The 12,243-nt window shown below is 42.8% G+C and overlaps 1 protein-coding gene across 1 annotated transcript in view; it reads left to right on the forward strand.

The window, feature by feature from the left end:
- LOC107108510 (solute carrier family 2, facilitated glucose transporter member 11-like) overlaps window positions 1–11,361 on the forward strand; it is a 37,964-nt gene extending 26,603 nt beyond the window's left edge. Inside the window, exons 9-19 of the mRNA XM_015408947.1 lie at window positions 2,304–2,402; window positions 3,534–3,694; window positions 4,861–4,985; window positions 5,913–6,042; window positions 7,336–7,484; window positions 7,842–8,029; window positions 9,027–9,137; window positions 9,605–9,706; window positions 9,953–10,028; window positions 10,599–10,726; window positions 11,155–11,361. Of these exons, the coding sequence (XP_015264433.1) occupies window positions 2,304–2,402; window positions 3,534–3,694; window positions 4,861–4,985; window positions 5,913–6,042; window positions 7,336–7,484; window positions 7,842–8,029; window positions 9,027–9,137; window positions 9,605–9,706; window positions 9,953–10,028; window positions 10,599–10,726; window positions 11,155–11,361 (1,476 nt within the window). The remainder of the gene's footprint in view (window positions 1–2,303; window positions 2,403–3,533; window positions 3,695–4,860; window positions 4,986–5,912; window positions 6,043–7,335; window positions 7,485–7,841; window positions 8,030–9,026; window positions 9,138–9,604; window positions 9,707–9,952; window positions 10,029–10,598; window positions 10,727–11,154) is intronic.
- Window positions 11,362–12,243: the final 882 nt, after the last annotated feature.

Consider the following 12,243-nt stretch of genomic DNA (forward strand, 5'->3'; position numbering starts at 1 on the left):
TACCAAACTCACCTTGGAACAGCAATTCCACTCTACACTGCATGCAGCTTTCACTTTGATTGATTGTTGGATTTTATGTCAATGTCCAGTCTGCATGCCCGTTTACTTCCTTTGATCTCTGGGTTTTATGGTACTGTCTACATAGATTTATGGCCGTTCTGGGGTGGCTCTGCAGTCAGTATGGTGACGGTATTTGAATGTGGTTTTGAGCAGCATCTTTCCCTGTTCCAGTGTGGGTTTGGTAAAACAACAGAGTGAATGCTTCAGTACTGCGCTGTTGGTGTTCCCTTGAACAGCTTCCGTGGACGCACTACCTCGGAGCAACTTTGATTCCTGCAAGCATCCCCATCATGGGTCTGCTTGTTCGAAGGGCTGGAGTGGGCTGGTCAATGTGTCCTGTCCCGTGGCAGCAGGAGGCTGTTCCCCTCCACTCGCGGGTCTCTCTTAGACTGGGGGGGGGGGAGGAGGAGGAGTACGCGGTCGGTCCCGGGCACTGAAGGCTGAGAGCTTTACCGGCAGCCTCATTGGCCGTGGGCAATGGGTGGTCACTGGCTGCCAGACCCCCCCCGGCTGACCAGCCGCTCCGAACTTCGCCCGAAAGTAGTTAATGGACAACTCGTGGAGTAAAATTTAATCGGGGTGCCGTGTGGCGGTGTCCGAGATGTGGAGGCGAAGCCGGCTGCACCCAGAGATCTCCCAGTCGCTGTCCAGCCGTAGGAAATGGGCAGTTTTCGCTCCAACCTGGTGAGTCCCGCCGACTTCCTCGTTTCCTCAGTCTCAGCTAGAAGCAATGCAATCTTCTGTGGAGATACTGCAGTCTAATGTCACTGGAATCAAAATGTTTAGACTAGAGCGACGGAACACAAGATTTTAGTTCCAGTTGAGTAGCAGTGTCCGTATGCCGCAGTAAAGTTAAACAGAAGTCCAGTAGCATGAAGCTTGCTCACTGGGCCTGTCAGCCTAACCTACTTTATAGGATTGTTATGAGGATAAAAGGGAGGAGAGGAGAATGATGTATTCACTTTGAGATGCTTGGAGGAAGGGCAAGATTAAAAGTCTGCTAAATAAATACATGGCTTACAACATTTATTCCAGTTCAACAGTTTGTAAGTCAGCATTCACTTCATTAGATGCCTTGCAGTGTACATCCATATATGCTTTATGCATGCATTGCTAGCCTTTCAAGTGTCATCGAACTTCTGTTGAATTCAATGTAGGATTATACTATCATTCTGGCTGCCCTCTAGGTTCCTGGTCTGTCCCTTCCTCCAATCTTTCTATAGCACCCGTGTGCATTTGCCTTGTATGCAACTGCATCCTTCTAGACAACAACTTCACAGAACTTGTCAGGAAAGGATCCCATGATCTATAGAATCCTTTTCTTTATCTGTGAAATGCTGAGGAGTAGTAGTGGGGAAATAGCTGCAAGCAACTGAACTGATCTCAGGCTGGTGTAATTTATTTTATTTTGCTGATTACTAGCATTTTTGAACTGTGCAAAATATTCCTCTGAAACGGAACAGTTTGCAATTAAAAACAAACCCTGCCTTAGTGAACCTGCTTATAATAGGCCTGCCTATGAGAGCCAGTGTTATGTAGTGGTTAGAATGTCAGCCTAGGATTTGGGAAACCCAGGTTTGAATTTCTGCTCTACTGTGGAAACTTGCTGGGTGTCCTTGACCCAGTTACATACTCTCTCAGCCTAACCTACTTCACAGGGCTGTTGTGAAGATAAAACAGAGGAGAACATAACAATAAAAGCTGCTATAGATCTCCTTGAGGGAGAAAGATGGGGTTAAAAGGAAGCAGTAATTCACCAGTCCAGTATACATAAACTGAAGCTGGTTCTTGCCAGTAGATGGCAACAGTTGACACAAACAGCTAGAGAAGCATGTTTTCTCAAGCAATTATTAGGAAGGTTTGGGGGCCCTCAGTTGTGTAATCAGCATTAAAGGCATTTAGAACTAGTCCAGGTATTGATAGTGTTGCTTGGAAGAATGACAAGGAGACCCAAGGTACTTAGTATGATGGTCAACATGATAACGCTTTTCATCTTCACATAATCAAAAGTCTCCCTTGTTATCAGTTGTTTTGTCTTAAATCTCTATGAATGAATTAGCCGAGTTTTTAAAAAGATGAGAATGTACATTGTAAATCCTAGCATGTTTAATTTAATTGGGTAGTTTGGTGTAGGGTTTTATACTCTTCTGTGTCTCCATTTTCATCTGTGAAATATTAGAAAATATATAAATGATGATCAGCAGGCATGAGGTAGGCTCTCAATATGTTTTTTGCCTTTGCAGATTCAGTACCGAGGCCTATTTCAGATGATTCTAGTGCTAGGAATAGGCGGAAGCTTCCCTTATGGGTTCCATATTTCGGTAATCAACTACCCCTCTTCGGTAAGCCAGTAACTTCCTTATGTCTCTTGGGTTTGAGTATTCAAGAGCACTGAGCATCTGTGTGATGTTTAACATTGCGTTTGCACTTCCCGCTTATGATAACTTTCTGTTGTAGGAGTAGAAAAGAGCAAGAATCCAGTAGCACCTTAAAGACTCTGCCACAAATGTTGTTAATCTTGAAGGTGCTACTGGACTCTTGCTCTTTTCTGCTGCTAGAGACAGACTAACACAGCTACCTAGCTTGATCTGTTGTCGGAGGAAAGACAGGTGGTTTCCATCTTGAGTAAAGTCTAAAAAACATTATGCCAAAGATTTGCAAGAGGAATTTATTTCTTGTAGGCTTCTACAAGCGAACTATCGTCCCAATTTCAGGCCACCTTAATGCCTTTTGTCTATTATGTTTTCAAAGTGTTCATCAAAATGTTTAGCATAGCATACCTACTGTAATGGCTTGGAGTCCTGGGGGGTTTTGCACAAGAGACCTCCTAAGCTTGCAGCACAAGCAGATTGTGAAATCATAATGCATGCATTTATGGGAAATGCAATGGCTCCCTTTGAGCTTCAAAGCACAGTTCAAGGTGTTGGCTTTGAGCATTCTGACTACCCTAAATTCTGCTGTCTGTTAATTTGACTGAATTGGCCCTTCATTGGTTAATGTTATAATGCGTGCTTCTGGCTTTTTAAAGAAATGATTTTCAGGAAATGCTTTGGCAGCATATGGATTTAATCATAGTTGAGCAAATGTTATGCTCAGCATTTTTGTTGTGTGATTCTGAGTGTTTTTGTTATGAATCTGGAAGCAGCCTCAAGAGTTTTTTTGTGCTGAAAGATGTGAGTTCTGAGTTCTCAGTGTTTTGAGTCTAGGACCCAAGGGAAAACATGAAATGGCTGGGCACTGCAACCTTTTGTACATAAATCAATAGGCTGTATCTGGCATTTCTGCATATCTCTGATTAGAAACAGCAAACAATATTCATAAGGAGAGCTGTGATAACCTGAGGGTGTATTTAAAGAAACAAAATACTGAGTTTCAAAATGTCCTGATCACTTCACTTGAATGGCAGCTTAAAAATGGCAAAGAAATATGAGGGTAGTCCATGTTTTTCTAAAACATGTAATTTTTGCTTACAGTATATTAAAACTTTTATCAATGAAACCTGGATGGAGCGGCATGGCTTGCCCCTCTCTCAAGAGACTATCCTCTTAATGTGGTCCTTCCTCGTGTCCATCTATGGCTTAGGAGGCCTGCTAGGAAGTATTTGCTGTGGGTACCTTACCACAAAATATAGGAAGTAAGTATTTCCAATGCCTGGAACGTATGAGTCTTCTCAGCACTGTTTCTGAAACAGGACTCTTCAGAAATCATCCTCCTGACTGACAGCTTGGGTTGCATGACTGAAAGGGGCCTTTCAGTTCATAGCATCTTGGCCCTACAAAAAGGTATCCCTCTATATTCACACTCTCCTACAGCAGGCTTCCGAGCCTGGCAATAGTGTCTGGAAGTCATGATGTAGAGTTAAGACCTGGAGTTGGGCCCTGGTTGTGTTGGATTTAAGGGAAATACAGAGCATTTACCACAGGAATCAACAACCTTTTATGATTAACAAGCCAAGCTACATCAAAATTCAAAGTAAGACATCAACAAAGAGCCAGTATCAGAAAATGCAGTTGCCAAAATGAAAATATACAAATTAACATTGATCATTGACATGTTGGTTAATAATTCATAAAGTTTCTGCAGTCCATACAGTAGTCATGAGTCTTATATTAAGCAATGGCATGCACAAGGTCTTGCAATATGTAATACATATACACAGGAGCACCCTGTGCAATTTTTTCAGTGCTCTGGCATACAGCTGTGCATGATTTGCACTTGGATTCCTGGCACCTGTTCACCTCTATCATTTCCCTTTCCATAAAGCATCTCCAAGAAGCCCTTTATTCCCATCAAAATCTTTGCCTGCCATTCCCTTCACGCACCAGCTATTGTAGCATCCCTTATTCCTCTCTAATATACCCACACTTAGAGATTTCATTTTTTAAGAGCCATTGTTGGTTCTGTACTGTGCCACATTTGGCTGTAGAACCATAGGTTGCAGACCCCGGATTTATCTAGTGATAGCTTTGTGCAATATTCATTTGATAAGTTAGTTGTTTGTATTATCCCACCAATTGCAGGGGAGAATTTTTGTTCACTTTTGTACTTGAACAGAATATGGAGAAACAAAGCCAAGGAGTGCTAAGATTTTCCTCCCTGTTTGGCAGGATGATGCAGATGGCTGGCTTACCAAGCGGCTCTGGTACACTGTGGTGAACCATCATCTGATTTCACCCTTAATCATGCCACAAAGTAAGAAATCATGCTGCTATAGATGGGAGCGATCAAGATGTTGCTCAGGAACCCACTGGGAATATCAGCTAATCATTTTTTTTTCATGTTATGCCGACTTTGTTGCAGAAAGAAGTGCCAGATGTTCACCAACTTGATCATGCTGGTTGCTGCACTGTTCATGGCTTTTAGCAAGATGGCCAGATCCTTTGAGATGATCTTCGTTGGGCGCTTCCTTTGTGGAATTGGCATTGGTACGCAGAAAGCATCATGGTTGCCATAACACTGTGCAGGGTCATTAACACCTGTTAGTAGATTTGTACCCATGTTGTCAGTCAGTTTGACTCCTTAGGGTGTTAGTTTAAGTCGATAACAATATACAACTCAGATGGTGAATGACTTGTAAAATTTTATCTATCTGATTGAATAGCAGAAGAGAGAAGAGAAGGCTTGCCTGTGCTGGAGAGACAGCTTTCTTCAGTGACTTATGCAATGGAAATGTGGAAGAGGGTATCATTACAGGATGACACCCTTGCTGTCATTTCAGACCTGAAGTGCGTGGCTCTGCTCCTCTCCCAAGCCACCTGCTGACCATCTGCTGTTATTGGGCTGTCTTTCCCAAGGGCTTGTTTTCATGATCAGGCATTCCAGACAGCCAGGGTAATGCAGTGGTTAGAATGTAAGACTGCCGGTTCGGGGGAGCCTTAATTCAAATTAACTCCCAAGCCATGAGTCTCACTGGGCCAGTTGCTCTCTCACCCTAATCTGCCCCATAATGTTGTGAACATAGCATAACACTGTAAACTACTGAAAGGTCCTTGAATAAAGGGTAGAACAAAGACAGGATTAATGGATAGGTGTTGCTATTGATGCAGGACTCCTCTGAATCGAAAAACATTCTTTACACACGCAAGGAATCCTTGTTCTCAACTTCTCAAGTCACTTGCTAGAAATTTAACTGCAGCCACTGTGGTTTGCATACATGTCTGTATTGAAACCTCAAGCCCCTTTGGGGAGAGATTTTTCAACATCTGTCATGTTATACCCTGTGTATTGAACTATTCACAAGTCACCTTTCAGAGGTGTAAAGCCACTAAAAGGCCAGTTCTGACTTACTGCTAAGTAAACCTTACTTAGAGGTGTAATGATTTACAGTGACTTCATCTTTTCCCCCCCTTAAGGATTTTCTTTCAACATACACCCTCAATATGTGGGAGAGATTTCACCCAAGAAGCTGCGTGGTTTTACAAATGCCACAGTGGCTGTTTTTTTGACCCTGGGCAAAGTCTCAGGGCAAGTTATTGGCCTCAGGTAAGTGCAGCTACCTCAGTGCTATATAAAATGCATCTGTAAAACAATTCTAGAAAGCATTTAGAGTCCAATAGCACTACATTAAAATGAAGTCATTTAAAATGTAATGAATTTCTTTGATAGTTTAAATTCTGGAGCTGCTCATCTTGGGCTTGGGGCACTCATATATGCAGAGTTCTGGTTTTAGGTGCAGAATTCAGATTGAGGGCATAAGCCACATCAGTTTCTTAAGATTTGTTGATTTTACAGCATGACATTTGACTGTTCACTTTTGCATGCTGATCCGTTTTCATCAAATTTGATAAAGCCCTGCTTGTAGATTTAATCTTTCCAGGATCCGCTGAAGCTAAAAAAGAATTGCCTGCTCAAAATAAATGTTGGGCTGAAAATATAGATAGTAATCTTGAATGTTTTATTTCCCATCTGATTTAATATATGGTACAGAGTTTGAAACAATAATAAATAAAATAAGGCTGCACCACAGTCTCTTGAATTTCTTAAAATACATGATCTTTCATTATAAATATATATATATTTATATAAATATAAATAAAATGTGTTTGTTTCAGGAGGGGAAGACGTCTGTACTAGAAATCTCAGTCTCACAAGTGAAAACAGTGATCTTTTGACATGCAAAAGCACTAGATTAAATTTGACACTTGAAGAGTTGATGTTCTTTTTAATTTTTCTGTTGGGAGGGGAGAGAAACAGCACATTTAAATTATTCTGGTTCCATTTTGGGTAGCGTTTTCCGATTCAGTACAAGTCTGAACTTTTGTGCCTTGCAGAATTGTGACAGGAAGGTGAACTTGGGCACGCATGTCTTCTTTCATCGTAGATATGTTTGTGATATGTTTTTATTAATTGAGGATTAGATAAATTTGAGAAGCAGAGCTCCATTAGTCATGATGACTAAAGGGAGCCTTCACATTCAGAAGCAGTTAACCTCTAAATACCAGAGCTAGGAGGCAACATCAAGGGAAGGCTTTGGCATCTTTGTCCTGTTTATTGGCCCCCTCAGAGCAACTGGTTTGCTGCTGTGTGAAACGGGATAATGGACTTGAAGGACCACTAGTCTGATCCAACATAAGAAGAGCCTTGCTGTTCTTTCTTAGCATGGCAGTAATGGAAGAAGTGATCTTTCTAACTATCAACCCTGCTGCATCTACGCTATACAATGAAATCTGCAGCAGTGAAATTTCGCCCTTAATAAATCCTGGCTCTCAGGAACAGGAAAGTGCTTGTGCTTGTACTGGGTGGACAGTGATTTGTTTCGACTAATTATTTTCCTAGGGAAATATTAGGAAGCGAATCTCTATGGCCTTTACTGCTGGCTTTTACTGGATTCACAACAGTGATTCAGCTGGTTACTCTCCCTTGCTTTCCTGATTCCCCACCATACCTTTTGATACAGAAGGGCAACGAAGAAGCCTTCAAGAAAGGTAGGAGACCTCCTCTCCCCTAATTTATTTCAGAGGATTTGTAATCCTTGTGTCTATGTAGAACAGACAATTTGGAGGTCATGGTGGAAAATATGGAGTGCCCCATAATTGGGAAAGATGTCATTTGGGGACAGGACTGGGGACAGAACACATGGTGACAAACAGTGCTGGTCTGTCATTGTTTGGGACTGGTCTGGGTATCAGTGTGGCCTCAAAAGGTAGTCACAGGTGCTCTTAGCTCTCAGCCCCACTGATTAAGCAGGTGCAGCTGTAGTTTCCTTATCTTCCATATAAGTCAAGTAAAAGTTGGCTGGGCAGATGGATGGATTCAGACTTTTAGGTCCTTCCATGCCACAGCCATCAAGCAGCTCTGGGGCGAAGGTGACCATCAAGCTGAGATCGAGGACATAAAAAAGGAGAAGGCAGCCATGGCGAGCTCCAAAAGTCTGCGGGTTCTTGAAGTTATGAAGACCCAGTCCTTGCGCTGGCAGCTCTATGTGATGATCACCGTCATGACCACGTTGCAGCTCTGTGGCATCAATGCAGTTGAGTGTTTGTTCACCATGGACCCAGCAGCTGTTGGGTTCCTACATTCATCAGAGATGACAGAGTTTAATGGCTTGCTGCAGATCCAAGCAGGGTTTTGTGGAATCAAAGAACTTATTCAGGAAAGGAAGTTTAAAGCATCTAAGACACTCTAGAGCTTCCGTGGTAGTGTTTGCAGCCACCTTGGCAACTGAGCCACACAATCTGCCCCTACTTTAAATAGATTCTATGGTAGTGGCATCCCAAATGCATACATTAGCAGTTTCCTCCCCCTGCCCTGGTGTAGGCTTCTCTGTATTGAGAACAGATGCGAAGCTAATACGAGTTTTAAAGGTTGCTGGGAAGGATTTAGCCCACAGCTCAAAGCCTCAAGGAAGTAGGAGTGTCCCTTTGTGTCCGAGGAAAGCAGTGATTCTTCAACCTTTTAAAAAGAGACACATTTCTGACTTACTATACTTTTGAGACTTACTTATTTTATAGTTCCCTGTTCTCATTGCGACTTAAGGTGGATTACATGCAAAGGGACTTCACAGTACTTTTCCCCTGCTGATCATAGAAACTCAGCAATCTCATACTGAACAGGTTCATATTTCATTCTTTGTACTTCCTGTTTATGAATATATAGCATTACTGAGCATCATACTATATTTCATGGCCATTTTACACATTGTGTGGAGGCAAACATGTATTTTCCATTCATTGTACTCTCTCAACCGACCCTGTTCCTCCTCTCCTCTTTCCCCCCACAAGAGTTGCAACCCACTTTTTGGTCCCGACCCACAGTTTGAAAACCAGTCAGGTAAAGAAATACTCCATAATGCATGCACAAGGACTCTGTCCTTGCTACTGCATGTGCAGAATATTTCCCTGCCTGTAGAAAACAAATGGAGATAGAGAATCCCTGTATATGTGGAACAGTATGTGTGCATGCTGGATTCAGGTGTCAATGTGTGAAACAACTCAAGTCTCTTTCCTTCCTCCCTTCTGCCTTTTCAGATCTACTTTTACTCCTTTGAAGTCTTACGCACGGCCAAGTTTGAAGAACCCCTCATCCCATACATATCTTTGGGTGTTGGTATTTGTGAATGCATCTCATCCATATTGTGTGTAAGTCCAGAGATCACAGAAGATGCTTAAACACAGAACAGGTTACTTTTCTTGCTCCTGGCTTTACAAAGTCATGGGGAGTGATAGCAGGTTCCTCTTATCCCACATTATATTTCTGAAAAAGAAATCGGTGACTTACTGTCCCACAGGTGGACAATTAATACCCTCACTCCAGTTTGGTGTAGTGGTTAGGAGCACGGACTCTAATCTGGGAGAAGCAAGTTTGATTCCACACTTCTCCACATGCAGCTGCTGGTGTGACCTTGGGTCAGTCATAAATTCTCTCAGAGCTGTTCTCTCAAGGGCAGTTCTCGAGAGAGCTCTCTCAGCCCTACGTATCTCACTGGTTGTCTGTTGTGGGGAGGGGAAAAGGGATTGTAAGCCGCTCTAATCCTTCGGGTAGTGAAGGGCAGGATATAAATCCAATCTCCCTCTTCTCTTCACAATCCCTCGATTTTCTCTTCCAGAGCTCCCTTATTGAGCGTTTTGGCCGGAAGGTGCTGCTGTGGGGAGGCTATGCATTGATGGTTTTGGTGCTTGCTCTACTTACACTGACTCTCTCACTCCAAGTAAGTAGAATTGGCCCTACTGTTGAAGGGGGTGCCTTAACTGGCATATTTGGGGAGCCATTAAGACTGGTGCAGCGAGGGAGTCATCCTGACCTGTGATGATACAATCCAGATACCCCACTTCAACGTATCTCTTTGTATCTAGGCCCCAAGAAGTTGGCACCCTCACCCTGAACTCCAGCTATCTTGGCAACAAGTTCACTTAACCAATTGCATTTTTTCCCCATGCCTTCTTTCTCACTCTAGCATCGCTTCTTTTGGATGCACTACTTCAGTGTCATTCTCATCTTCTTGTTCGTTCTCTTCTATGGGATTGGACCATGTAAGTACCTCAGCACAGGGCACGATGGGGGCCAGGGAGTTTCAAAGCCTAGCTTGAATGCCTTAGCAGCGTAAGCAGCCACCAAGGGCTACAGATCCCTGGATACATTTACAGTCTGGTACAGAAAGCCCCTGGCCACTTGGTCAAGAGGAGAGGGAAGAATGACTTGCTATTGCTAGTGTACTACCAAGTGTACAGCCTAGCTACTTCTGGATTAAGCTACGTCCTTGTGATTCTTCCACTGCCCTCTATAGTATCATCGTCATGCTCTGGACTTGTGTTTGTGTGAGAGTGGACTAGAGAAAGATTGGGAATGGTGCTCAGTGGTGATTAGTATAGCAAAGGTATTATACCTCAGGAGTATGTAAAAGGCCTGCAGGCTGTGGCTGCTCCACTTCATCTGCCCCCTCTCCCCCATGGTTAAACTGCAGTGCCATGCTGTGAGCCACCCAAAACGTTTTGCCGGGGGGGGGGGCAGATGCACGTGTCTCAGCCCCATATAATATGGGATGTAGAAGAGGAATGAGGAATCCGTGTGCTATGGCCTTCATTCTTATTTGCTTTCCCCAGCCGGCGCCACAATTTCCGTCATGGTTGAGATCTTCAGTCAGGCCTTCCGCCCCTCAGCCTTTGTGATCGTGGGGTTTATCAACTGGATGGGTCTCTTTCTGCTTGGGATGATCTTCCCGTTCCTTGTGGTAAGAAATTCAAAACTGGCAATCAAATGAGCAGTTTGCACAAAGCACTTAGAGAAGCATGAAGTGCTCTGTTGTTGTTGTTAAGGCACTGCAAAATCAGAACTGTAATAATATAGTTGCTTGAAGCTGAAAAGCAGGATCTGAATTCCTGATCAATCTCTAAAAATTTGGAGTGTGGTCCTAATCTATACATTGGCCATAAACTTTAGAAACTTTTTGGCTTTGAAGATGCTTTAAATGGGTTTCTTATTTTTCTTTTCTTGTTCGTCTGAATTCCTGATCAATCTCTAAAAATTCAGAGTGTGGTCCTAATCTATACATTGGAGTGTGGTCCTAATCTATACATCAGAACTTTAGAAACTTTCTGGCTTTGAAGATTCTTTAAATGGGTTTCTTATTTTTCTTTTCTCCTTAATTTCTATTTTCAGGAATATCTTGGACCCTTTTGCTTCCTGATTTTCATGGGAATTCTTGCTGTTTCAGGAGTATTTATCTACCTGTTCCTGCCAGAAACAAAGGGGAAATCCATCATGGAAATTACACTGGCATTTGATAAGTTAAATTACAGAAAGAAGAAAGCTTTTCCTACAGAGAACAGTTTTCCTAATACAACAGTATTTTGCACCAAGCTTTGACTATGCAATTGCATAATTACCAGCAGGGGGTTGGGTAGAAATCAGGTAATATTTACTGCTGTTATAAGTGTAGCCCTGGCATTAATTGAAGTCAGTTTTTTGCATTGCTCTGTCATTCCTGTTACAAATGTTGGAGACTCAATGTGGTGTAGGGGTTAGTGTGTCAAATTAAGACCTGATTAATCGCCACCATGAATCTCACTAAGTGACCTTGAGTTGGTCAGTCTTTCTCAGCCTAACCTACCTCACAGGGTTGTTGTGAGGATAAAATGGAGGACGAGTGATAAACCTGTATGCTGCCCTGAGCTCCTTGGAGGAAGTGTGGTGTATAATATACTCAATAAATATAAATTTATGGTTGTGAATTTCATGTGTGGCAACCACGTGTCATGTCTTTAAGATGGGCTAGAAGCTCCCTGGGCAGTTCTGGCTCCTGCTAAGTTCCAGTGCCATATAATACAGTTCATAAATTACACTCCAGGAGGCTTCCAAATGTGAGAAATATCTGGACAAAGTCAATTTCTCTCTCACTTCCCTGGTGATGCAGGGTGTAGGGTCTTCTGTCCCACATCCACCCACACAGACACTGTGGAGGCAGACTTATGGTACCATCTTTCAACAGGTTTGCAAGAATTCAGCCTCCTGGGAGGGGAGGTGCAGGCTGGGGCTCAAGGCCACTTGGAGGCATCTCTGTCTGCAATGGCTGAAAAAAGCAGCATTCTGCATTGCTGCTGCAGAGTTAGCACTGATTTCTGAGTTCACATATTATATTAATTCCTAAGCATGCATGGCTGGGGCTGGTCAGAAGGCCCACATTAGATTAAAACAAAAATGCCCTTAGAGATTAATTTCAGTTTTGAATGAACCCCAACAGACTAAATC

The sequence above is a fragment of the Gekko japonicus genome, unplaced genomic scaffold, assembly GCF_001447785.1.
Source record: "Gekko japonicus isolate JY-2015 unplaced genomic scaffold, Gekko_japonicus_V1.1 scaffold19, whole genome shotgun sequence".
NCBI classification, from domain to species: Eukaryota; Metazoa; Chordata; class Lepidosauria; order Squamata; family Gekkonidae; genus Gekko; species Gekko japonicus.